General features: G+C 27.9%; 1 protein-coding gene across 1 annotated transcript in view; it reads right to left on the reverse strand.

Moving 5' to 3' along the window:
* LOC145286341 (uncharacterized) overlaps window positions 1-26,990 on the reverse strand; it is a 265,839-nt gene that overhangs the window by 43,779 nt on the left and 195,070 nt on the right. The window contains exons 25-29 of the mRNA XM_080135264.1: window positions 22,237-22,310; window positions 20,095-20,122; window positions 16,781-16,878; window positions 9,578-9,700; window positions 3,705-3,850 (exon numbers count right to left, since the gene is read on the reverse strand). Coding sequence (XP_079991390.1) covers window positions 3,705-3,850; window positions 9,578-9,700; window positions 16,781-16,878; window positions 20,095-20,122; window positions 22,237-22,310 — 469 coding nt within the window. The remainder of the gene's footprint in view (window positions 1-3,704; window positions 3,851-9,577; window positions 9,701-16,780; window positions 16,879-20,094; window positions 20,123-22,236; window positions 22,311-26,990) is intronic.

The following is a 26,990-nucleotide window of genomic DNA, read 5'->3' on the forward strand; positions in this document are numbered from 1 at the left end:
TTTACAGCTAGACGAGTGTTTCTTGTGAAAGTTTGGCGAGGGGGCACCATAGATTGAAGCTCAGTCGAACACTTTCCATGAAAATAACGATACATCAGAGACAAACTCGCAACATCTCTTCTATGAGATAGAGGTTGCAAGGAAGAGAAAAGGACATCTCCTACAAGGCTACAAAGTCTATTTTGAACTCTATCAAGGCAGGACAAGTCTTTTCTAGCAGCTCCTGCCCAGATGTGGCAATAGTATTCCATCCTTGGACGTACCTGGCTCTTATATAGATAGAGAATAGCATCAGCAGTGAGATATCTACCAGATCGATAGAAAGATTCCACCATTTTTCCAGCGGCCTTGGCAACAGATTTGATGTACGTGTTCCATTTAAGATCAGGAGTAATGGTCAAGCCAAGAAGCTTGTCAAAACTTGAGGCCTCCTGAAGACGAGAGCCATTCATTTCAATTGATGCCAGATGTGGATCAGAATGTTGATGATGTAAAGAGAGAAGCTTGGTTTTAGATGCATTAAAAGTAACCAGCCACTCCTTACCCCATTGTACTACTTGCTCAAGATCAGAGGAGAGAGAATTGGAGAGAACTTGGTCGTTTACTGTCTTAGATGTGCTACCATAAATGGTAGTGTCGTCAGCATAAATGTCTACAAATGATGTAAGGATGTAATTTGGAAGATCATTAATGTAGATCAGGAAAAGAGTTGGGCCCAGGATGGATCCCTGAGGGACACCGGCAATAATACTGTGAGCTTCTGATTTTTGCCCCCTCAACTACTACTCTTAGAACCTATCAGAAAGAAATGATTTAATAATTAAGAAGACATTTCCAGCTATACCATAGCTAGAGATCTTATGAAGTAAACCTTTATGCCATACCCTATCAAAGACTTTTGATATGTCAAGAGCAATTGTCCTAGAAAGGTTGCCTCCATCGAGAGATTTGCTAATCCTATGAGATATAACTGTAAGCACATCTGCTGTAGATTTAGCAGAATGGAAACCATATTGTGTGTCACTAAGAAGGTTATTTTTGTTGAGATGGTTGATTACTTCTCTATTTAACACAGATTCCAGCAACTTACTCATGACGCACAGGAGACTTATTGGCCTGTACTGAGAGGGAGATGAGTGATCACCTGAATTCTTAAATACAGGGCATACTGATGAAATTTTCCAGGGAGATGGGAAACTATTCTCCTTAAGACAACGTTTAAACAGTTTTGTAAGTATGGGCGCTAGTTCAGGTTGAAGTTTTTTGAGTACTATAATTGGAATACCGTCAGGGCCAGTTGCTTTACTGGAATCAAGGTTTTTGATTAGCTTGGCAACATCACGTACAGATATACGTGTTTTCTGATACAGGAGGAACTATTGGGGGTTGTAATGTAATGTAAGGGCTTACTATTTGGAATCATGTCTGTGGAGAGTTGAGCAACAAGATGTCTGTTCACATTGCATTTCAACTTCTGCAAATTAGTACAGTCAGGGAAGCAGGAAACAGGGAAGGAATTCCAAAGTCTAGCAGTCCAAGAGAAAAAACTTTGAGAGTTGAAGGCTTTCCAGCATCTAGAGATTTTTACAATGTAGGCGTGTGATTTTCCTGCTTGTCAAGTTAGTCGGGGTAATTATGTTAAAGGGCATAAGTGCTATGAGTGTACTTGTAAAACAGGCCAGGAATGCAACACTGTGGCGATGGGACAGAGGTTGGAACTTGGCCAATAGTGATGAACCAATTAGATTTGAGATTCTTTTTTGAACGCTGTCTAATAGTGAGAGACTAGTGGTAGTTGCTCCAGCTCAGATGTGGTAACAGTACTCAATGCATAGGCGATGGGACAGAGGTTGAAGCTTGGCCGATAGTGCAGGACCTATTAGATTTGTGTCTCTTTTTTGGAGCCTATCTAAGAGTGATAGACTAGTGATAGGGGCAACAGTCTAGATGTTGCAACAATACTCATTGCATAGGTGAGCTGTGGAATACTGTTGTCATATTCGGTCCGGTGAATCTCTGTCCCATCTGACAGCTCTTGATTCGATTCAGAAATGCATATGTAACTTGATTGATCCCACCTTTTTTTCTCTGCAACCTCTCTCTCACAGACGTGACATCGTTAGTCTCAGTCTTTTCTATAAATACTATTATGTCATGTATTCTTCAGACTTGTCAGATCTGTTCCTTGCTTCCTTTGTTCCAGCTCGTTTGTTTACTTAATCTAGTGGTCTCCGTTAATTCATCGTTTGATGATCTCATTGTAATACAACTTCCTATTCCAGCAGCCTCTTTTCAAGAAGTGGAAGTTTGTGGAACTCTCCTCCTGCTCACTGTTTTCTTCCTACCTATAGCATTGGTTTTCTGAAGACTAAGGTCAATAGGCATATCCTGTCTTTTGATAATCATTTTTCATTCTTTTTAGCTCTTTACATCAAGTGGCTTCCTGGTTTGTTTTGAGCGATTTCCATTAAAAATAAAATAAAACTTCAGTGATAATCTCGATCTGAGAAAGCGATAAAATTTTTCTTCTGACCGTAAAAAAGAAAAAAAGCATAAAACGTAAATCAAGATCATAAAAGATGAACCGCATTAGGATAAGGAGTGAGAATAACGTCTTCATTTTTTCTTGTTTTCTACTGGATTTGTTGTCTTTGCGAACATGTCACATCAGAAAAATGCTTATAGGCAAACCTGGTTAAAGCGTTGTAACATTCTCGACTGATATCATAACTCATAAGTAAGACTGCTGCTGCTAATCTCTTTACATTCTGCCAGCCTTCACTGCTGTTGATAACTTTACACGCGCTCACATGCAGTGTATTACAATACAAGTTAATAATATTTAATTTTATTTTCAGGAGATTGAACATCCCACCTCACAAAATAATTACGAAGTACAACTATAAAACGTTGCCAAATTGATTTCTGTATTAATGTACTACATATATCAAGGATATACCAACTCAGTTTATGTTGCCAAATGCGATTTTATTAAAATAGCCCAAATTCATTTTTTTGAATGACCATAATGCATGTAAAGAAAAAAAAAAGATTTCAATTTTTGTTTTTTGAAAAAGCCCAATACACTACATTTTGCAGTTGTTTTTCTGAAATTATTTTAAGGAAATAAATTTAACCATTTCAGTTTTTCTGATATTATTTTAAGGAAATAAATTTAACCATTTCAGTTTTTCTGATATTATTTCAAGGAAATAAATTTAACCATTTCAGTTTTTCTGATATTATTTTAAGGAAATAAATTTAGCCATTTAAGTTTTTCATGAATCAAATATATATATTTTTGTTGTGACAATAGAAAATATGTGTCTAACGATTTTAGTCATTTTTTTGTTCAAAATATAAACGTTAAGAAGTTGAAAAAATATGCATTGTCAGATATGACAAATGTTTTACCATTAATAAGGCAAAATGCCATTGAAATGTAAATTGTTACTATGATAGGAGCCAGATTTATAGAAAGGGGCACCTGGGTGGGAAGTTGTGCAACAATATGTTTGTTCATGTTACGTTTAAATTTCTACATATTGGTATGGTCGGGAAAACAGGGAGCAAACAGGGATTCCCAAAGACAAGTGATGCAAGAAAATAAGCTATCAAAATCTTAAATCTTTTGACATCTTAGGACATTTTGCTCCAAGTAAGGGGGATATATTACATTGAAATATAATGACTAATGGTCTCACCTGCAGTGCACAAGGATGGGTGGCTTGTAGAGTTGTGTTGAACGTACTTTATTTCTAAATGAAATAAAATATTCTGGGTTTTCGGGAACTCCATGATCAGGCCAGCTGGTAAATTGATATTGTTCCACCCAGAAGTTTTCCGAATTCTAAAATTAGAAGAAGCAATATATATATATATATATATATATATATATATATATATATATATATATATATATATATATATATATATATAATCTCAGCCGCTACTTAATTGGCTGAAAAAATGCGAAGCTCGCTGTTTGTGTGTTTACAAACAGGCGGTTTGAGCACTGTAAAAGTGGTGGATGAGTGTTTGTTTAAATATACATTCGAACAGGTTATTCGCGGGCATCGCTTCCATGGTCGAGTGGGAGAAGTGTCGACTGTCAACACGACGGTTCTAGGTTCAATCCTTGACTTGGGAGAGGTGCTAGTCTAGCGGCACTGATGAGTTGTGATATAACGAAACAGGACTGTATGTCGATGACTACAAATATGATATATATATATATATATATATATATATATATATATATATATATATATATATATACATATATATAATATGCATTTGAAGATAAATGGATGAAAAATGTTCGAATGTATACAAAACATTTAAAAATTAATAAAAATATAAACAATATCAGAAGGTACAATTAGATTTAATAATGTTTAATGCATATTTAGAATTTATCAAATTGATAAATCATAAATGAAAGAGAGGAATATGCGCTGCTGGGATGAGAAAAATACATGAAAAGGGAATTTTCATTTGATTTATTTTGGAAAACATATGAAGGGAATTAATATAAAAAAAAGGTCTAAGCAGTGAAACGCTAAATAGCAAATATCCACAATAATGATTTTCTTTCGAAGAATTTGTATATTGAAACGTAAAATCATGGAATGCAAAACAAATGTCTTAAATGTATGTTAATAATACATTTGCATTTGGTCAGCATGAAAACAGAAGTGTGTCTTTAAAATGGAAACATATCTATAAAATACGAATTTTTAAATATGTGGTTTTAATCAGAGAAAACATTAGTCATGGTCATGATTGCTGCATTCACTTTGGGTTGGTTGGGCCGACTCTTTTCAACAAGTTCCGAATACTGGCATAGCGATCCAAGGTTGCTTCCATTATGAATGCAAGCCATTTATGGTTCCGCCCCATAAAAATGAGGGCCCAGAATCAGTTCAGCATCCTGCTTCATCGTCCTGAGCCAAGTTTTAAGTTGGCCACCGCGACCTTTCTTCCTGCCTGACGGTGGTGCTGGGTCGATGAGTTCATTGATGAAATCACCTGGGTGTCATTGAAGAGTTTGAAGTCATCTGGCAAGGAGAGATTTTTGGAGGAAGTAGATCTTGCAGCGAGCACAAACTGTACTGTTGGAGATAAACTGTTGTCAGCAGACCTGGAGGATGCACCGTAAGGAGTGACGGTTGAATACTTCCAGTTTGTACAGGTCACTTGCCTGCATAGGTCAAACCTTGCACTCATAAAAGAGAATAGTGTGAATGAAGGCTTGGTAGGACTTGAATTTTGTGTTCAGCCTTATTCCTTTTCAAGACTAGAGCCGCAATCGAAGTTGATAGAAGGCGGTGTGAACATTGCTGACGTGGTTGAAGATGTCTTCCTTCTCTTGACCTATTGTGAGGATGATAGAACCAAGGTATTTGAACTGACTTCGTCAAGGCTTTTCACATCAACGACAACCAGCTGTTTTTCATTTGGAAAGAGACCTGCCATCAGTAACTGTGTCTTATTGGCATTTTTTTTTTACATGGGGGGGGGTCACCACTTATCAAGGCCCAGAGGCCACTAGAGGATAAGGGTTAAGGGGTATACATTAGTCATTGTGATTTTAGTGTAGTAAACATTAGTGGGAATTTTTTAACTTGGATTACTTAGGGAGATAGTTCAATAAGAACTTGTTCACGTTGGACTTGAAGACAATCAGATTGTAGTCAGCTGGAAAGCAGGAAAACAAAATAGTTCCACAGGCGAAAGTTCTAAGAAAGAAGCCCTGTTCATGGAATCTACGTTTTGGTGTAGGCACAGATAAAGAGTGTGGGAAATTGTTGATAGTGGTTTTGGTTAGACGAGTGTTTTTTGTGAAAGTCTGGCAAAGGGGGACCATAGATTTAAGTTCAGATAAGCACCTGCCATTAAAATAACGATAAAGCAGGGATAGGCTCGCAAGGTTTCTTCTGTGGGAAAGAAGTTGCAGGGAGGAGAAAAGAGCATCTCCCACTAAGCTACGAAGTCTATTTTGAACTCTGTCAAGACAGGATAAGCTGCTTCTAGCAGCTCCTGCCCAGATGTAGCAACAGTACTCCATCGTTGGCCGAACCTGGCTATTATATAGGTAGAGAATTGCATCAGCAGTGAGCTATCTACTGGAGCAGTAGAAGGATCCCACCATTTTTCCAGCTACTTTGGCAATGGATTTGATATGCGTGTTCCATTTCAGATCGGGAGTAAAGGTCAAACCCAGAAGCTTGTCAAAACATGAAGCCTCCCCAAGACGAGAGCCATTCATTTCGATTGATGGTAGCTGGGCAACAGAGCATTGATGATGTAAAGATAGAAGCTTGGTTTTAAATGCATTAAAAGTAACCAGCCACTTTTTCCCCATTGTACCACGTACTCAAGATCAGAGGAGAGAGAATCAGAGAGAACTTGGTCATTTATGGTCTTCAAAGTGCTACCATAGATGATAGTGTCGTCAGCATAAATGTCTACGAATGATGTAAGGATGTGATTTGGAAGATCATTGATGTAGATAAGGAAGAGAGTTGGATCTAGGATGGACCCCTGGATACTGAGAGCCTCTGATTTCTGCCCATCAACCACTACTCTTAAGAACCTATCAGAGAGAAATGGTTTAATGGTTGAGAAGACATTTCCAGCTATACCATGACTGGAGATCTTGTGAAGTAGACCTATATGCCATACCTTATCAAAGGCTTTTGATATGTCAAGAGCAATTGACCTAGAAAGAAAGCCTCTGTCGAGGGATTCGCTAATCCTATGAGATATAACTGTAAGCATGTTTGTTGTAGATCTAGCAGAACGGAAACCATATTGCATGTCACTAAGAAGGTTATTTTTGCTGAGATGGTTGACTACTTCCTTATTTAGCACAGATTCCAGCAGCTTACTCATAATGCATAGGAGACTTATTGCCCTGTACTGAGAGGGAGACGAGCGATCACCTGAGTTCTTAAATACAGGGCTTACTGATGAGATTTTCCAAGATGTTGGTAAGCATTTCTCCTTAAGACAACGCTTAAATAATTTTGTAAGTATAGGCGCTAGTTCCGGTTGAAGCCTTTGGAGCAATATAATTGGAATGCAGTCAGAGCCAGTTTATCTTCATGCCGAATGTTGACGTGTAAGATTGCATCTCATCAATGGCCGAGTGAATGTCAGCAAATCTTTGATATAATATGATTATATTATCGGTGTAGTCACAAGAAAGCATTGCATGAACCATGGTATTAATAATTTTATCCAAACTGATGCTGAAACACATCCGGAAAGATGTTATACAAGAATCTTCACACCTCACTACATGATATGATAGTAACACATGAGCACCAAATCTTGTCTTTCATCCAGTATACAGATTACAATATATAATATACAATATGCAATATACAGTATACAATATACAATATACAATATACAATATAAAATATATAAGATACAGTATACAAAATACAATATACAGTATACAATATACAGTATACAATATACAATATACAATATAAAATATACAGTATACAATATACAGTATACAATATACAGTATACAATATACAATATACAAAATACAGTATACAAAATAGAATATACAGTATACAATATACAATATACAGTATACAATATACAGTATACAATATACAATATACAATATACAATATACAGTATACAGTATACAAAATACAATATACAGTATACAATATACAATATACAATATACAGTATACAATATACAGTATACAGTATACAATATACAATATACAGTATACAATATACAATATATAGTATACAATATACAATATATAGTATACGATATACAGTATACAATATACAATATACAGTATACAATATACAATATACAGTATACAATATACAATATACAATATACAGTATACAATATACAATATACAATATACAGTATACAATATACAATATACAATATACAGTATCAATATACAATATACAGTATACAATATACAATATACAGCATACAGTATACAATATACAATATACAGTATACAATATACAATATACAGTATACAGTATACAGTATACAATATACAACATACAATATGCAGTATACAATATACAATATACAGTATACAATATACAATATATAATAAACAATATACAATATACAGTATACAATATACAATATATAATAAACAATATACAATATACAGTATACAATATACAATATACTGTATACAGTATACAATATACAGTATACAGTATCAATATACAATATACAGTATACAATATACAGTATACAATATACAATATACAATATACAATATACAGTATACAATATACAATATACTGTATACAGTATACAATATACAGTATACAGTATCAATATACAATATACAATATACAGTATACAATATACAGTATACAATATACAATATACAATATACAATATACAGTATACAATATACAATATACAATATACAATATACAGTATACAATATACAATATACAATATACAGTATACAATGTACAATATACAGTATATAATATACAATATACAATATACAGTATACAATATACAATATATAATATACAATATATAATATACAATATACAATATACAGTATACAATATACAATATATAATATACAATATAAAGTGTACAATATACAAAATACAATATACAATATACAATATACAATATACAATATACAATATACAATATACTGTATACAGTATACAATATACAGTATACAGTATCAATATACAATATACAATATACAGTATACAATATACAGTATACAATATACAATATACAATATACAATATACAGTATACAGTATACAATGTACAATATACAGTATACAGTATACAATATACAATATACAATATACAGTATACAATATACAATATACTGTATACAGTATACAATATACAGTATACAGTATCAATATACAATATACAATATACAGTATACAATATACAGTATACAGTATACAGTATACAATATACAATATACAATATACAGTATACAATATACAATATACAATATACAATATGCAATATACAGTATACAATGTACAATATACAGTATATAATATACAATATACAATATACAGTATACAATATACAATATATAATATACAATATATAATATACAATATACAATATACAGTATACAATATACAATATACAATATACAATATACAGTATACAATATACAATATATAATATACAGTATACAATGTACAATATACAGTATATAATATACAATATACAATATACAGTATACAATATACAATATATAATATACAATATATAATATACAATATACAATATACAGTATACAATATACAATATATAATATACAATATAAAGTGTACAATATACAATATACAGTATACAGTATACAATATACAATATAGAGTATACAATATACAGTATACAATATACAATATACAATATATGTGATTGTATCTATTAATCAGTCTGTCCATGCTTCTGTTGAAAAACACATTCTCATCACTAAACACCAAATTAAATAGATATATCTTCTAAAAATAAATTCTTATAATTACAAATAAGAATTCATAAATTCTTTACATTTCTTACCTTTGTTATGCAAAACTGTCGATAAGTATAAGAAGAATGCTTATTTTCGGTTCTATGGCTGACACTTATGACTCCATATGTCCTGGTCATTCCCACATCCGGCCAGTATTGCTCGCTTTTTAGCTGAAACCAATGATTAAATAATGATATAAAATATTTTTTGTTTTGATCAACTGAAATAAATAAATATTCATTAGTCTCTCACATAATTCCATTCTTTTTAATGATTTTTTAATGCAAAATGAAACATTTAACAAAATATCTACTCATGCTTTGAATATTGTTGAAGTGAGTTAAAAAAAAAGTGCAGCAGGTTAATACGAATGACAATTTTTAAATTACTGAAAAAAGTAACATTCGAAAAAGAATTTAAATACTGTTCATACAATGAAATCAAATACTTTAATTATAAATAATTTAAATAATTTAAATAATTTAAATAATTTAAATAATTCACTTACAAATAATTTAAATAATTCACTTACAAATAATTTAAATAATTCACCTACAAATAATTTAAATAATTCACTTACAAATAATTTAAAAAATTTAAATAATTGAAATAATTGAAATAATTCACTTACAAATAATTAAAATAATTCACTTACAAATAATTTAAATAATTTAAATAATTGAAATAATTCACTTACAAATAATTTAAATAATTCACTTACAAATAATTTAAATAATTCACTTATAAATAATTTAAATAATTCACTTACAAATAATTTAAATAATTCACTTACAAATAATTTAAATAATTCACTTACAAATAATTTAAATAATTCACTTATAAATAATTTAAATAATTCACTTACAAATAATTTAAATAATTCACTTACAAATAATTTAAATAATTCACTTAAAAATAATTTAAATAATTTAATTATAAATAATTTAAATAATTCACTTACAAATAATTTAAATAATTCACTTACAAATAATTTAAATAATTCACTTACAAATAATTTAAATAATTCACTTACAAATAATTTAAATAATTCACTTACAAATAATTTAAATAATTCACTTACAAATAATTTAAATAATTCACTTACAAATAATTTAAATAATTCACTTAAAAATAATTTAAAAAATTCACTTTTAAATAATTTAAATAATTCACTTACAAATAATTTAAATAATTCACTTACAAATAATTTAAATAATCCACTTATAAATAATTTAAATAATTCACTTACAAATAATTTAAATAATTCACTTACAAATAATTTAAATAATTCACTTACAAATAATTTAAATAATTCACTTACAAATAATTTAAATAATTCACTTACAAATAATTTAAAAAATTCACTTTTAAATAATTTAAATAATTCACTTACAAATAATTTAAATAATTCACTTACAAATAATTTAAATAATTCACTTATAAATAATTTAAATAATTCACTTACAAATAATTTAAATAATTCACTTACAAATAATTTAAATAATTCACTTACAAATAATTTAAATAATTCACTTACAAATGATTTAAATAATTCACTTACAAATAATTTAAATAATTCACTTACAAATAATTTAAAAAATTCACTTACAAATAATTTAAATAATTCATTTATAAATAATTTAAATAATTCACTTTTAAATAATTTAAATAATTCACTTACAAATAATTTAAATAATTCACTTATGAATAATTTAAATAATTCACTTATAAATAATTTAAATAATTCACTTACAAATAATTTAAATAATTCACTTATAAATAATTTAAATAATTCACTTACAAATAATTTAAATAATTCACTTACAAATAATTTAAATAATTCACTTACAAATAATTTAAATAATTCACTTACAAATAATTTAAATAATTCATTTATAAATAATTTAAATAATTCACTTTTAAATAATTTAAATAATTCACTTACAAATAATTTAAATAATTCACTTATGAATAATTTAAATAATTCACTTATAAATAATTTAAATAATTCACTTACAAATAATTTAAATAATTCACTTATAAATAATTTAAATAATTCACTTACAAATAATTTAAATAATTCACTTATAAATAATTTAAATAATTCACTTATAAATAATTTAAATAATTCATTTATAAATAATTTAAATAATTCACTTACAAATAATTTAAATAATTCACTTACAAATAATTTAAATAATTCATTTATAAATAATTTAAATAATTCACTTATAAATAATTTAAATAATTCACTTACAAATAATTTAAATAATTCACTTATGAATAATTTAAATAATTCACTTATAAATAATTTAAATAATTCACTTACAAATAATTTAAATAATTCACTTATAAATAATTTAAATAATTCACTTATAAATAATTTAAATAATTCACTTATAAATAATTTAAATAATTCACTTACAAATAATTTAAATAATTCACTTACAAATAATTTAAATAATTCATTTATAAATAATTTAAATAATTCACTTTTAAATAATTTAAATAATTCACTTACAAATAATTTAAATAATTCACTTATGAATAATTTAAATAATTCACTTATAAATAATTTAAATAATTCACTTACAAATAATTTAAATAATTCACTTATAAATAATTTAAATAATTCACTTATAAATAATTTAAATAATTCACTTACAAATAATTTAAATAATTCACTTATAAATAATTTAAATAATTCACTTATAAATAATTTAAATAATTCACTTATAAATAATTTAAATAATTCACTTACAAATAATTTAAATAATTCACTTATAAATAATTTAAATAATTCACTTACAAATAATTTAAATAATTCACTTATAAATAATTTAAATAATTCACTTATAAATAATTTAAATAATTCACTTACAAATAATTTAAATAATTCACTTATAAATAATTTAAATAATTCACTTATAAATAATTTAAATAATTCACTTACAAATAATTTAAATAATTCACTTATAAATAATTTAAATAATTCACTTACAAATAATTTAAATAATTCACTTACAAATAATTTAAATAATTCACTTACAAATAATTTAAATAATTCACTTACAAATAATTTAAATAATTCACTTATAAATAATTTATATAATTCACTTACAAATAATTTAAATAATTCACTTATAAATAATTTAAATAATTCACTTACAAATAATTTAAATAATTCACTTATAAATAATTTAAATAATTCATTTATAAATAATTTAAATAATTCACTTATAAATAATTTAAATAATTCATTTATAAATAATTTAAATAATTCACTTACAAATAATTTAAATAATTCACTTACAAATAATTTAAATAATTCATTTATAAATAATTTAAATAATTCACTTTTAAATAATTTAAATAATTCACTTACAAATAATTTAAATAATTCACTTATGAATAATTTAAATAATTCACTTATAAATAATTTAAATAATTCACTTACAAATAATTTAAATAATTCACTTATAAATAATTTAAATAATTCACTTATAAATAATTTAAATAATTCACTTACAAATAATTTAAATAATTCACTTATAAATAATTTAAATAATTCACTTATAAATAATTTAAATAATTCACTTATAAATAATTTAAATAATTCACTTACAAATAATTTAAATAATTCACTTATAAATAATTTAAATAATTCACTTACAAATAATTTAAATAATTCACTTATAAATAATTTAAATAATTCACTTATAAATAATTTAAATAATTCACTTACAAATAATTTAAATAATTCACTTATAAATAATTTAAATAATTCACTTATAAATAATTTAAATAATTCACTTACAAATAATTTAAATAATTCACTTATAAATAATTTAAATAATTCACTTACAAATAATTTAAATAATTCACTTACAAATAATTTAAATAATTCACTTACAAATAATTTAAATAATTCACTTACAAATAATTTAAATAATTCACTTATAAATAATTTAAATAATTCACTTACAAATAATTTAAATAATTCACTTATAAATAATTTAAATAATTCACTTACAAATAATTTAAATAATTCACTTATAAATAATTTAAATAATTCATTTATAAATAATTTAAATAATTCACTTATAAATAATTTAAATAATTCATTTATAAATAATTTAAATAATTCACTTACAAATAATTTAAATAATTCACTTACAAATAATTTAAATAATTCACTTATAAATAATTTAAATAATTCACTTACAAATAATTTAAATAATTCACTTACAAATAATTTAAATAATTCACTTATAAATAATTTAAATAATTCACTTACAAATAATTTGAATAATTCACTTATAAATAATTTAAATAATTCACTTACAAATAATTTAAATAATTCACTTACAAATAATTTAAATAATTCACTTATAAATAATTTAAATAATTCACTTACAAATAATTTAAATAATTCACTTACAAATAATTTAAATAATTCACTTATAAATAATTTAAATAATTCACTTACAAATAATTTAAATAATTCACTTACAAATAATTTAAATAATTCACTTATAAATAATTTAAATAATTCACTTACAAATAATTTGAATAATTCACTTATAAATAATTTAAATACTCCACATTCTTTTTTTTTTCTTTATTAGATTTTCACCCCAAATAAGGCACATTGGTGTAGGGGGCTACTATCAGGGCCAGCGACTACTGGGCACTATGTTGGGATTAGGCAGCAAGATGTCGGTTAACCTTGCACTTGAACTTCTGTGCGTCAGTACAGTTGGGGAAGCAGGGACCTGGAATGGAATTCCAGATTCTAGCGGTTCTGGGGAAGAAACTACTGGAGTAGAAAAGAAGAAACTACTGGAGTAGAAAGATCTTTTACATCTAGGGATCTCTACTGTGTGGTGTGGGATTTAGCTGCCTGTCGGGTTTGTCGAGGGTGTCTACGTCGTGGGGGCACAAGTGTCTGAAGTTCGTCAGAGCATTCACCATTAAAATACTTGTAGAACAGGCAGAGGGGTGCAACGTTTCGTCGATGGGACAGAGGCTGAAGCTTAGATGCCAATTCAGGGCCTATCAGATTAGCAACTCTCTTTTGAACCTTGTCTAGGAGTGAGAGACTAGCAGCAGATGCACCAGCCCAAATGTGACAACAATACTCCATACATGGGCGAATGGTGGCCTTATAGAGGTAGTAGTTTTCTAGCATGGTAGAGAGAGCCTACCTTCTTTGCAGCAGCCCTGGCAATGTTGTCAATATAATTGTTCCAACTCATGTTTCCTGTGAACGTTAGGCCAAGCAGTTTGAAAGATGTACTCTCAGATAGGGAGTCACTGGCCATTGCTATTGGTGGCAGAGAAGGTTTCTTGTAATTATTGAAGGAAACCAGTTTAGTTTTGGCAGCATTGAATGTGACCATCCATTTTTGTCCCCATTCCACCACAGATTGGAGGGCATCCTCTAGTGTTGTTACCATTTTTTTAGTTATGTGTTCATTTGTTTTCCTGCCATGCCTGTTATAGGGTGTAGTGTCATCAGCATATATACCCATCTCAGAGGCAGTTTTGTCGGGGAGGTCATTAATAAATATTAGGAACAATAGAGGTCCAATGATAGACCCCTGAGGCACTCCCACATTTATATTATATTGTTTAGATGTACGACTGTCGAGGACAACCTGGATTTTTCTCTTATCTGAGAAGGATTTAATTATGTTAAGTATTCTACCAGTGATACTGTACGATTTAATTTTCCTAAGGAGACCCTCATGCCATACCCTGTCAAAAGCCTTAGATATATTTAGAGCTACCGCTCTGCCCTTCCCCGCTTTGTCCAGTGAATGGTATATACGTTCAGAGATTACAGTGAAGATGTCTGCTGTGGAACGGCCTTGTCTAAATCCATATTGTTGGTCAGTCAGAAGTTTAACATCTGTACGGTGACGGACTAGAGCATGGTTAATTATGGTCTCAAATATTTTGGTGAAAAGTGTGAGGAAGCTAATAGGGCGATAATTTGATGGGTCAGTGCTTTTGCCAGAATTCTTGAATACTGGTACCACAGAAACAGTTTTCCAACAGCCCGGAAAGCATGATTCATTAAGGCATTTGTTGTAGAGTTTGGAGAGAACTGGAGCTACTTTGGCTAAGCACTTTTTTAATAGCACAGCTTGGATGAGATCAGGTCCACATGCTTTTGAAGTGTCAAGGTTTTTTATGATAGCATGCACCTGAGCAGAGGTGATTTTTAGATCGTCTAGCGTGGCGTCTGTCTGCAAAGGGAAGTCAGGCAGGGGCTGGTTGGAAGGGTCCAGTGTACAGTTTGAGACAAACCGACTGGCAAGCATATTAGCCTTGTTGGTTGCTGAGGAAAAAACCTCGTGATTGTCGGTTAGTGGGGGAATTGTTGATTGCCCATTATTTACTACACTGTTGTAGATTTTCCAGAAGTCACAAGTTCCTAATTTTTGTGCTTCGATGCATTTTGTAGTGGTTTCAGTAAATTCTCTCTTAGCTGCCACTATTTCTTTCTTAACGTTATTTCTAGCTTCTATATACTTCTCTGTTTGAACTGGACTTATGTTGGTTAAATCTGCGGTATGCATGCTGCCTTTGAGCAATGTAGAAGTAAACCATTGGGGAGAGTGGAGCTTGCTATAAAATTTCCGCATACAAAGAATTTATTTTTTCTAAAAATACTTTAAATAGTTCACCATTCAAAAATGTTAAATAATTCACCTACAAATAATTTAAATAATTCACCTTCAAAGAATTTTAAAAATTCTACCGATAAAGAATTAAATATTCTACTGATAAACAATTAAATATTCTACCTATAAAGAATTAAATATTCTAAAATGTATAAAGAATTTAAATACTTCACTTTCAAATACTTACTCCATCTTCTAAGAATTTAAACATTTCATTTAAAATAAATCTAAATAGTCTATGTACAAAGAAATTAAATATCTAACCTACAAAGAATTCAAGTATTCTAACAACAAAGAATTTAAGGACTTAAAAACAATTTAAGTACGCCTCATACAAAGAATTTAAATGCTCTAACTACAAAAGTCATCCGTTTCTTAAATAAACTTTCTCTTTTGTAAATATGTAGTAGATATGTACAAAAATTTCACCAAATGAAATGATTTCCAGTTGGAGATTTTAAAATAATTTTACAAAACTATTCTGGAAATCAAAAAAATATATATAAATTATCAATAAGAAAAAAATAATTAAAAATAAAAATTAATCTATAATCTGACCTTGCCATTTTCAGAAAGATTGGTCAGCATCACAATAATGTGAACTTGTGTTTCATGCACCATTCTCCAAAAGTCCGCCATTGTACTGGTCAAAGGTCCTGTATTAAAACAAAAACAACAAATGTTTTCCTAAACAAAATCTAACAAATAATATAACAACGTGTATTTGTTTTATACTAACATTCACAAAAGGGAACGCAGTAAAGGATCTGGTTAGTCATGTGTAGATGAATCTTCGTTTCATTTTCTTAAATTTATGAATGCAAAGCTATTGTGTGTCTGTAACCAAAACCACGTCACAACCCGAAATGGTTTCACCTCTTATTTCAACTGTTGATTTTAAATTTTGAAACAATAAATGTCATCCCTTTTTTCTCTCATCTATTTTCTTCTAATATCAAGTTTAATTCATACAACAAAAAGGGAACGCCAGGTACAATCCGGATTTTCTTTAAAACAATAAAAATTTGTTTATGCTGGTTTTAATGTCCACAATGTTGAATGGCTGTCCACTCAAACATGACAGATGATGAAAAGAATTTTTACCATGATTTTTCCCTTGCTTATAATCTAACACAAATTGTTGACAAACTTACTCTCATGACTGATGCTGTCAGACATTTTGAAAGTCTTTTTGATTCCTTTCTGTCCTGAAACTCTGCTCATCACTCAGTTGTTGCAATTAAGATCAAAATAAAGTGCAACAAGATTTCTCATGTCATTTATTGATACTCGATGACTGGACAGCCTCGGATTTTTCATTCCTCTGCATTCCATGTTTGAAAAAATATATCTGGCATCACATCGATTAAACTGATTGGTTAATCAGTGGTATTGAAAGCGTTATAATTTCAAAGAAATTCAAACAAAACGAAACTACTAGCCGTAGTACAACTCAGAATGTGCCACTACCAGTGCTCATAGAAACACTATTTGAATTGCTTTCAATAAAATATATGTTCCAAAACAAAAACCGCTTTTAATTGCAAAATGCTTATAGAAACATACAAGAGATACTACGTTAATTCTGCAGTAACTGAACAGAGGTTTGTGTCACACGAGTTTTCATGAATAACAAATAGGGTTCTGAACATATGCATTGCATCAACCTTCATCAATGGATCATCAATGGTAAAAAGCTGCAACCAGAAAAACTGTGCAATCGTTGGGCAAAGAACAAATACTTCCGAACACATTGAAAAACCTTGTTAGCCTGCCCAGTATTTAAAAATATTGAAGGTTGGTCTTCAGCATCTCAATACAGACCAATCGGTTTCCTTCACATTATTAGTAAGTTGCTTGAATCTGTAAGAACTTGTCAATCACTTCAGCAAAATCAGCCTATTTAGTGATAAGCAATCATTATTTTATCAACAGCTAAATCTGTTAACGAGATGGAGCAAGCTACGTTTCTATGGCAATAGCTCTTGGCATATTAAAGGTTTGTAATACGGTTTGTCAAAAAAGTCTACTTCACAAGCTTGCTTACGATGGAAAATGTACTCTTAACGATCAGATCATTTCTATCAAGTTTATAAAAATAGTCATTGATGCACACAGTATTAATGCCGGCGTGCCTTAAGGATCCATTCTGAGACCAAACTTCTGTTTGGGATTTTTATTGTTCTCCCAAATCACATTCGAAAATCATTTGTCAACACTTATGCAGATGACACTACCATATAAAGTAAGATCTCGAAGAACATTAATGATCACAATATTATTCTTTCTCTTTCGACCTGAAGCACGTTAGCAATGGAAAAAAAAAACGTTACATTTAATGCATCTAAATCAAAGCTTTTGCTTGTTCAACTACAAACGCTTAGATTCTTATCTGGTTCTATTGAAATGAAGACAGAAATTCTTTAATAAACTTCTGGGATTGACCTTCACCCCAGACTTAAAATGGAAGACGTACATCAAATCTCTGGCTAAAGTTGCTGGGAAAATTATCTCTCTAAAATCGCTGGAAAAATGGTCAGATAATTCTACAGCTTCAAAAGATTTCTCGCAATCTTTTACCTGTATAATACGTCAAATACATCAAAAGATGAAGTACTGCTGTCACATCTGAGGAGTGCCGATCGAAGCATTCTTTCCTGCATTAAAAAAGTACAAAACAAGTTTTGAAATCAAGTGGGAGGACGTCCTCTTCTCACGAAAGTAACTTTGCCAGTCATTCTCTGCTCTATCATTTTTTTATGGTAGGTGCTCAACTGAGCTCCAAACTATGGTTTCCCCTGTAAAACATTCACAACAAAAAGAAACTCACTACAACCAATCTCGATAATTTCCCCTTCATATTTCTACCTAAAACTAAATACAATTTACATGAGCAAGGTTTCTTCCCTATAATTACCGATTTGTAGTACATAATTTCATGGAAAATTCCAAGCCGATTACAATATGGTTATTTTTAAATTCAATATAAATGAATTTTTCTCTCTTAAATAATCAAATTTCTGATCATTTACAACCATCGTTACTAATTCACATGATGTGGTCCATTTAACAATCTTATTTATCCTTATCATCGAGTGGCGTTTGGGCCTTGATAAGTGGCGACTTATTAGTAAAAAAACAAAAAAAACAAATAAAAATGTCCATACATTTTATTGATTTTCTTATTTCGTTAAACATTTAAATATATATCGCATATGCAATAGAATTACGGATGAATTGATAGATGATAACCAGTTTGTCTGAAAAAAAGTAAAACGATGGAGACGAATGACAACTCAGATGTGGAGAAAATATATTTTGGATGGTGAAGTTGTTCAGAAGTTTTGTTACGTTGGCGATAGCATTGAAGTACAGGAAGAAACTAATGTTAATGAGATAGCAAGTGTTAAGAGTGGATGGAGTAAGTTTAGAGAACTTTTCTGATTACTAATCAACATTGTGGTTATATGTGGAAGTGAAACTTGGCCTATGAAGGTTGAAGACATGCATTGCACAGAGAGAAATGGTATAAGAAAGATACGATAAACATACAAAGTGAGTTTTAAGGACAGACTTAAATTTAATAATCTTACTGGAAGATTAAATCTTGAAAAAATAAGATGTGTGCAAAAGCGAAGACTTTGTTGGTTTGGTCACATTGAAAGAATTGGTAAGAGTTCTTGGATTAGTAGATGTAGATCCGTTGAGTTAATATAAATGATTATGAATGTGAAAATGCTGCAGAAAGCCTGCCCTCATGCATGTTGGTTTGAGGGTTAGGGTTAGGATTATGATGAATAGCTGTCTTGAAGTACTATTTTATTTTTAGTCATATTTTAATCACTGAATGAATCAATCACAAAAATGCTTACCTTGGGTTGCGATGTAAGTTTTATTTTTCTAAAAAGAGACAAATCATTAATATTAATTAAACAGAAAGAAAAGTTTCATTTGATGATTAATTCTAATCTTCTTTCTGAAATTATGATTCATATAAAACCTCTGTCGGCAGGATGTGAAAACAAAATTATGAAAACAAAATTATGAAAACAAAATCAAATTAAATTGCAAAAAAAACACATGACTCAAACGTGAAAAAGAAAACCTGAAAAGAATGTTGAAGGAACTATCATAAATATTGATATCAAAGATGTTCTTTTTATTTGTTTTTGATAACATTTTCCAGTGGGCTTAAACTACAAGAAAGGATTTTAAACCTATAGTCACCCACACGAGGTTGTTAGTGAAAAGGACAAAGTTTGGAAGCTCTCAGTGTTTGGGTATGACCTGATGCCTCAAGATCTTAGTACTTTACAGTGAAAGTTTTTTTTTACAGCAACTAGGGACTTTGTGTATGTAGTAGTGAGTCACCAGTGTTGTGCCATAGTATGATCAAACTATGTTCACATGGTTTCATGATAGAAAAATTGGAAAGGATCATGACTTTGAGCTATTCAAGACTTCAGTTATCAAGAAGGTCCAAAAATACGTTTGTAGTGAAATCTGAATATTCTACAATGTTCACGTACCTTAGTTTAAATGTTGAGCAGCTCAATAAAAAAATGAGTGTTGCTCAGCAGAAATATGTGCAAAATCTAGACTATTCCTGCACCTTCGCCTTTTGAAAATGGGAGATTGAATTCAGTAGACGAGACGACTATGAAACAAGTAATGACAGGTTGCATTGGATTGCCACACAGACTAAGCCTGATCTCAGCTTTGATGTCAACGTTCCAGGCACATTGGAAGGCATAAAACAAACGAAGAAAAATGTCAAAATATGTCAAAAAAATGTCAAAAAAAATGTCAAAAAAATGTCGAAAAAGGAATCTTTACAGATTGACAGTCTGGTACTTCTGAAGTTTAAAGCTCGTTTTTTCGTGAGTCTTGCTCGGCAACGCTCGGCAACGCTCGGCAACGCTCGGCAACGCGCAGCAGACAACAGAAAAAGTGAACAAAAAGGAAATAAATTAAAACAAACAACCTACCGTAAACATTTCATTAATTTTATTGTTTTATTTATTTTTTATGGCAACTGTGTTTTTTTTTTGGGGGGGTAATAAAAGTTTTGTTTCTTTGAATTAGTGAAAAAATATATATTTTTTTGTTTGTGTATGGAAAGTTATTTTGGCATTTTTTATGATTTTCCCCAGTGTAGTATAAACACCACCAACCTCCCCATGTTAAGAACGGCTTTCGGAATAAACACTCACAACTTTCCCATGTTAAGAATGGTTTTCGAAGCTGAGGGGTGTTTATTCTGAAAGCCTTTCTCAACATGGGAAGGTTTAGGATGCTTATACTACACTAAGGCTGCCCTGTCTTTTCTTTTCCTTTTAAACATTTTCTTTTTTCTTCCAATTTTTACCGTTTCCATGCGTCTCATTTTCCTCACTCAGTATAATCCGGAGGGTCCGGCGTTTGCTGGGCATTGCCAAGTGAGACTCACGGAAAAACAGGCTTTAAACTGCAAAAATGCAAAGATATGTCCCTTTTTTGAAAATCTTAACACAACTGGTTGAGCATTAGAGAACTTCTCAAAAATTAAAACAAAGAAAAGTTGTTAATTAAATTATCTCCTCGTTGCCTATTGGTTATTTGGATTTTCTAAGTAAATTTGCATAGGAAAAAGTGTCATTAGCATGGAAATAATTTTTGATTGAAAAGTGCTGTTGATCATAGAGAACAAGAAGGACTGACAATTTAATTTGATTTGAATACAATGCAATTATAAAGAGAACAAGTTCCTTACGAATTGAATCCCATCATTTGATTATAAGACGTTGTTGGGCATCTCTCTTCTTAACCATCTTAATTTAATCTTTAAAAAATAATTGTTGCACAAGCATTTCATCTATTAATATGGAAATCTGTTAACGATTTCATCCATAGTTCCCCTCCTCCACTCCCAAATGATCTTTAGTTTTCTAAAGAATGAACTCCGAATCACGCTTTACTTATTGGCTAATTACATTTCAATAATTTTATGATTCCAAAAAAGATTAGTTACTTACCGTTAAGTAATTGGCGTTGATGTAATCAGAGGAGGAGTTTTCATCAATTTTAAGTCGAACTCTTGAATGATCATCTGATAGAAATATGATATATACAATAAACATGTATGATATAATATGTATATTTGATAAACATGTATGGGATAATATGTAGTATGATATAATATGTATATTTGATAAGCATATATGATATTTCTTTCTTACAAAAGAGTCACCACTTACCAAGGCCCTGAGGCTACTTAAGATTAAGGGTTAACGAGTGTATCGTGATCAAGAGGAACAAGTCGTAGTCATCGTTAGTAGTGGAAATTTGGCAATTTGGATTACTTAAGGGGATGGCTCATCAAGAACTTTTTTATGTTTGACTTGAAGATTTTCTTTCAACTGGTACTACGAAAAAACTTCACATAACTCCTGCGACAAATTGGTCTTAAAAATCGGTTTTGTTGAAAAACATGAAAATAAAAATAAAAGAAGATAAATCTGTAAGTAGGATTTTCTCTAATCAAACAGTTTCCCGCCATCAGAAAAAAAAACTTTGTTCAACGTACAGCATTAAACTAGATTTAGTAAAATCACAGCATCTATTTGAAATTTACAGCATCTATTGGAACATTACAACATCTATTTAAAAATTACAGCATCTATTAGACAATTACAGCATCTATTAGAAAATTACAGCATCTATTAGAAAATTACAACATCTATTATAAAATTACAGCATCCATTAGACAATTACAGCATCTATTAGACAATTACAGCATCTTTTAGAAAATTAGAACATCTATTAGAAAATTACAGCATCTATTAGAAAATTACAGCATCTATTAGAAAATTACAACATCTATTAGAAAATTACAACATCTATTAGAAAATTACAACATCTATTAGAAAATTACAACATCTATTAGAAAATTACAGCATCTATTAGAAAATTACAACATCTATTAGAAAATTACAACATCTATTAGAAAATTACAACATCTATTAGAAAATTACAACATCTATTAGAAAATTACAGCATCTATTAGAAAATTGCAACATCTATTAGAAAATTACAACATCTATTAGAAAATTACAACATCTATTAGAAAATTACAACATCTATTAGAAAATTACAGCATCTATTAGAAAATTACAACATCTATTAGAAAATTACAGCATCTATTAGAAAATTACAGCATCTATTAGAAAATTACAACATCTATTAGAAAATTATAACATCTATTAGAAAATTATAACATCTATTAGAAAATTATAACATCTATTAGAAAATTACAACATCTATTATAAAATTATAACATCTATTAGAAAATTATAACATCTATTAGAAAATTACAACATCTATTAGAAAATTACAACATCTATTAGAAAATTACAACATCTATTAGAAAATTATAACATCTATTAGAAAATTATAACATCTATTAGAAAATTATAACGTCTATTAGAAAATTACAACATCTATTAGAAAATTATAACATCTATTAGAAAATTACAACATCTATTAGAAAATTATAACATCTATTAGAAAATTACAACATCTATTAGAAAATTATAACATCTATTAGAAAATTATAACATCTATTAGAAAATTATAACATCTATTAGAAAATTACAACATCTATTAGAAAATTATAACATCTATTAGAAAATTATAACATCTATTAGAAAATTATAACGTCTATAAGAAAATTATAACATCTATTAGAAAATTATAACATCTATTAGAAAATTACAACATCTATTAGAAAATTACAACATCTATTAGAAAATTACAGCATCTATTAGAAAATTACAACATCTATTAGAAAATTACAACATCTATTAGAAAATTACAGCATCTATTAGAAAATTACAGCATCTATTAGAAAATTACAACATCTATTAGAAAATTACAACATCTATTAGAAAATTACAACATCTATTAGAAAATTATAACATCTATTAGAAAATTACAACATCTATTAGAAAATTATAACATCTATTAGAAAATTACAACATCTATTAGAAAATTACAACATCTATTAGAAAATTATAACATCTATTAGAAAATTACAACATCTATTAGAAAATTACAACATCTATTAGAAAATTATAACATCTATTAGAAAATTACAACATCTATTAGAAAATTATAACATCTATTAGAAAATTACAACATCTATTAGAAAATTATAACATCTATTAGAAAATTACAACATCTATTAGAAAATTATAACATCTATTAGAAAATTACAACATCTATTAGAAAATTATAACATCTATTAGAAAATTACAACATCTATTAGAAAATTACAACATCTATTAGAAAATTACAACATCTATTAGAAAATTACAACATCTATTAGAAAATTATAACATCTATTAGAAAATTACAACATCTATTAGAAAATTATAACATCTATTAGAAAATTACAACATCTATTAGAAAATTACAACATCTATTAGAAAATTACAACATCTATTAGAAAATTATAACATCTATTAGAAAATTATAACATCTATTAGAAAATTACAACATCTATTAGAAAATTATAACATCTATTAGAAAATTATAACATCTATTAGAAAATTACAACATCTATTAGAAAATTACAGCATCTATTAGAAAATTACAACATCTATTAGAAAATTATAACATCTATTAGAAAATTATAACATCTATTAGAAAATTATAACATCTATTAGAAAATTATAACATCTATTAGAAAATTACAACATCTATTAGAAAATTACAGCATCTATTAGAAAATTATAACATCTATTAGAAAATTACAACATCTATTAGAAAATTATAACATCTATTAGAAAATTACAACATCTATTAGAAAATTATAACATCTATTAGAAAATTACAACATCTATTAGAAAATTACAACATCTATTAGAAAATTACAACATCTATTAGAAAATTATAACATCTATTAGAAAATTATAACATCTATTAGAAAATTACAACATCTATTAGAAAATTATAACATCTATTAGAAAATTACAACATCTATTAGAAAATTACAACATCTATTAGAAAATTACAACATCTATTAGAAAATTATAACATCTATTAGAAAATTATAACATCTATTAGAAAATTATAACGTCTATTAGAAAATTACAACATCTATTAGAAAATTATAACATCTATTAGAAAATTACAACATCTATTAGAAAATTATAACATCTATTAGAAAATTACAACATCTATTAGAAAATTATAACATCTATTAGAAAATTATAACATCTATTAGAAAATTATAACATCTATTAGAAAATTACAACATCTATTAGAAAATTATAACATCTATTAGAAAATTATAACATCTATTAGAAAATTATAACGTCTATAAGAAAATTATAACATCTATTAGAAAATTATAACATCTATTAGAAAATTACAACATCTATTAGAAAATTACAACATCTATTAGAAAATTACAGCATCTATTAGAAAATTACAACATCTATTAGAAAATTACAACATCTATTAGAAAATTACAGCATCTATTAGAAAATTACAGCATCTATTAGAAAATTACAACATCTATTAGAAAATTACAACATCTATTAGAAAATTACAACATCTATTAGAAAATTATAACATCTATTAGAAAATTACAACATCTATTAGAAAATTATAACATCTATTAGAAAATTACAACATCTATTAGAAAATTACAACATCTATTAGAAAATTATAACATCTATTAGAAAATTACAACATCTATTAGAAAATTACAACATCTATTAGAAAATTATAACATCTATTAGAAAATTACAACATCTATTAGAAAATTATAACATCTATTAGAAAATTACAACATCTATTAGAAAATTATAACATCTATTAGAAAATTACAACATCTATTAGAAAATTATAACATCTATTAGAAAATTACAACATCTATTAGAAAATTATAACATCTATTAGAAAATTACAACATCTATTAGAAAATTACAACATCTATTAGAAAATTACAACATCTATTAGAAAATTACAACATCTATTAGAAAATTATAACATCTATTAGAAAATTATAACATCTATTAGAAAATTATAACGTCTATTAGAAAATTACAACATCTATTAGAAAATTATAACATCTATTAGAAAATTACAACATCTATTAGAAAATTATAACATCTATTAGAAAATTACAACATCTATTAGAAAATTATAACATCTATTAGAAAATTATAACATCTATTAGAAAATTATAACATCTATTAGAAAATTACAACATCTATTAGAAAATTATAACATCTATTAGAAAATTATAACATCTATTAGAAAATTATAACGTCTATAAGAAAATTATAACATCTATTAGAAAATTATAACATCTATTAGAAAATTACAACATCTATTAGAAAATTACAACATCTATTAGAAAATTACAGCATCTATTAGAAAATTACAACATCTATTAGAAAATTACAACATCTATTAGAAAATTACAGCATCTATTAGAAAATTACAGCATCTATTAGAAAATTACAACATCTATTAGAAAATTACAACATCTATTAGAAAATTACAACATCTATTAGAAAATTATAACATCTATTAGAAAATTACAACATCTATTAGAAAATTATAACATCTATTAGAAAATTACAACATCTATTAGAAAATTACAACATCTATTAGAAAATTATAACATCTATTAGAAAATTACAACATCTATTAGAAAATTACAACATCTATTAGAAAATTATAACATCTATTAGAAAATTACAACATCTATTAGAAA

Source organism: Euprymna scolopes, chromosome 10 (assembly GCF_053919585.1).
Source record: "Euprymna scolopes isolate OS-2025 chromosome 10, ASM5391958v1, whole genome shotgun sequence".
In the NCBI taxonomy this organism is placed as follows: Eukaryota; Metazoa; Mollusca; class Cephalopoda; order Sepiida; family Sepiolidae; genus Euprymna; species Euprymna scolopes.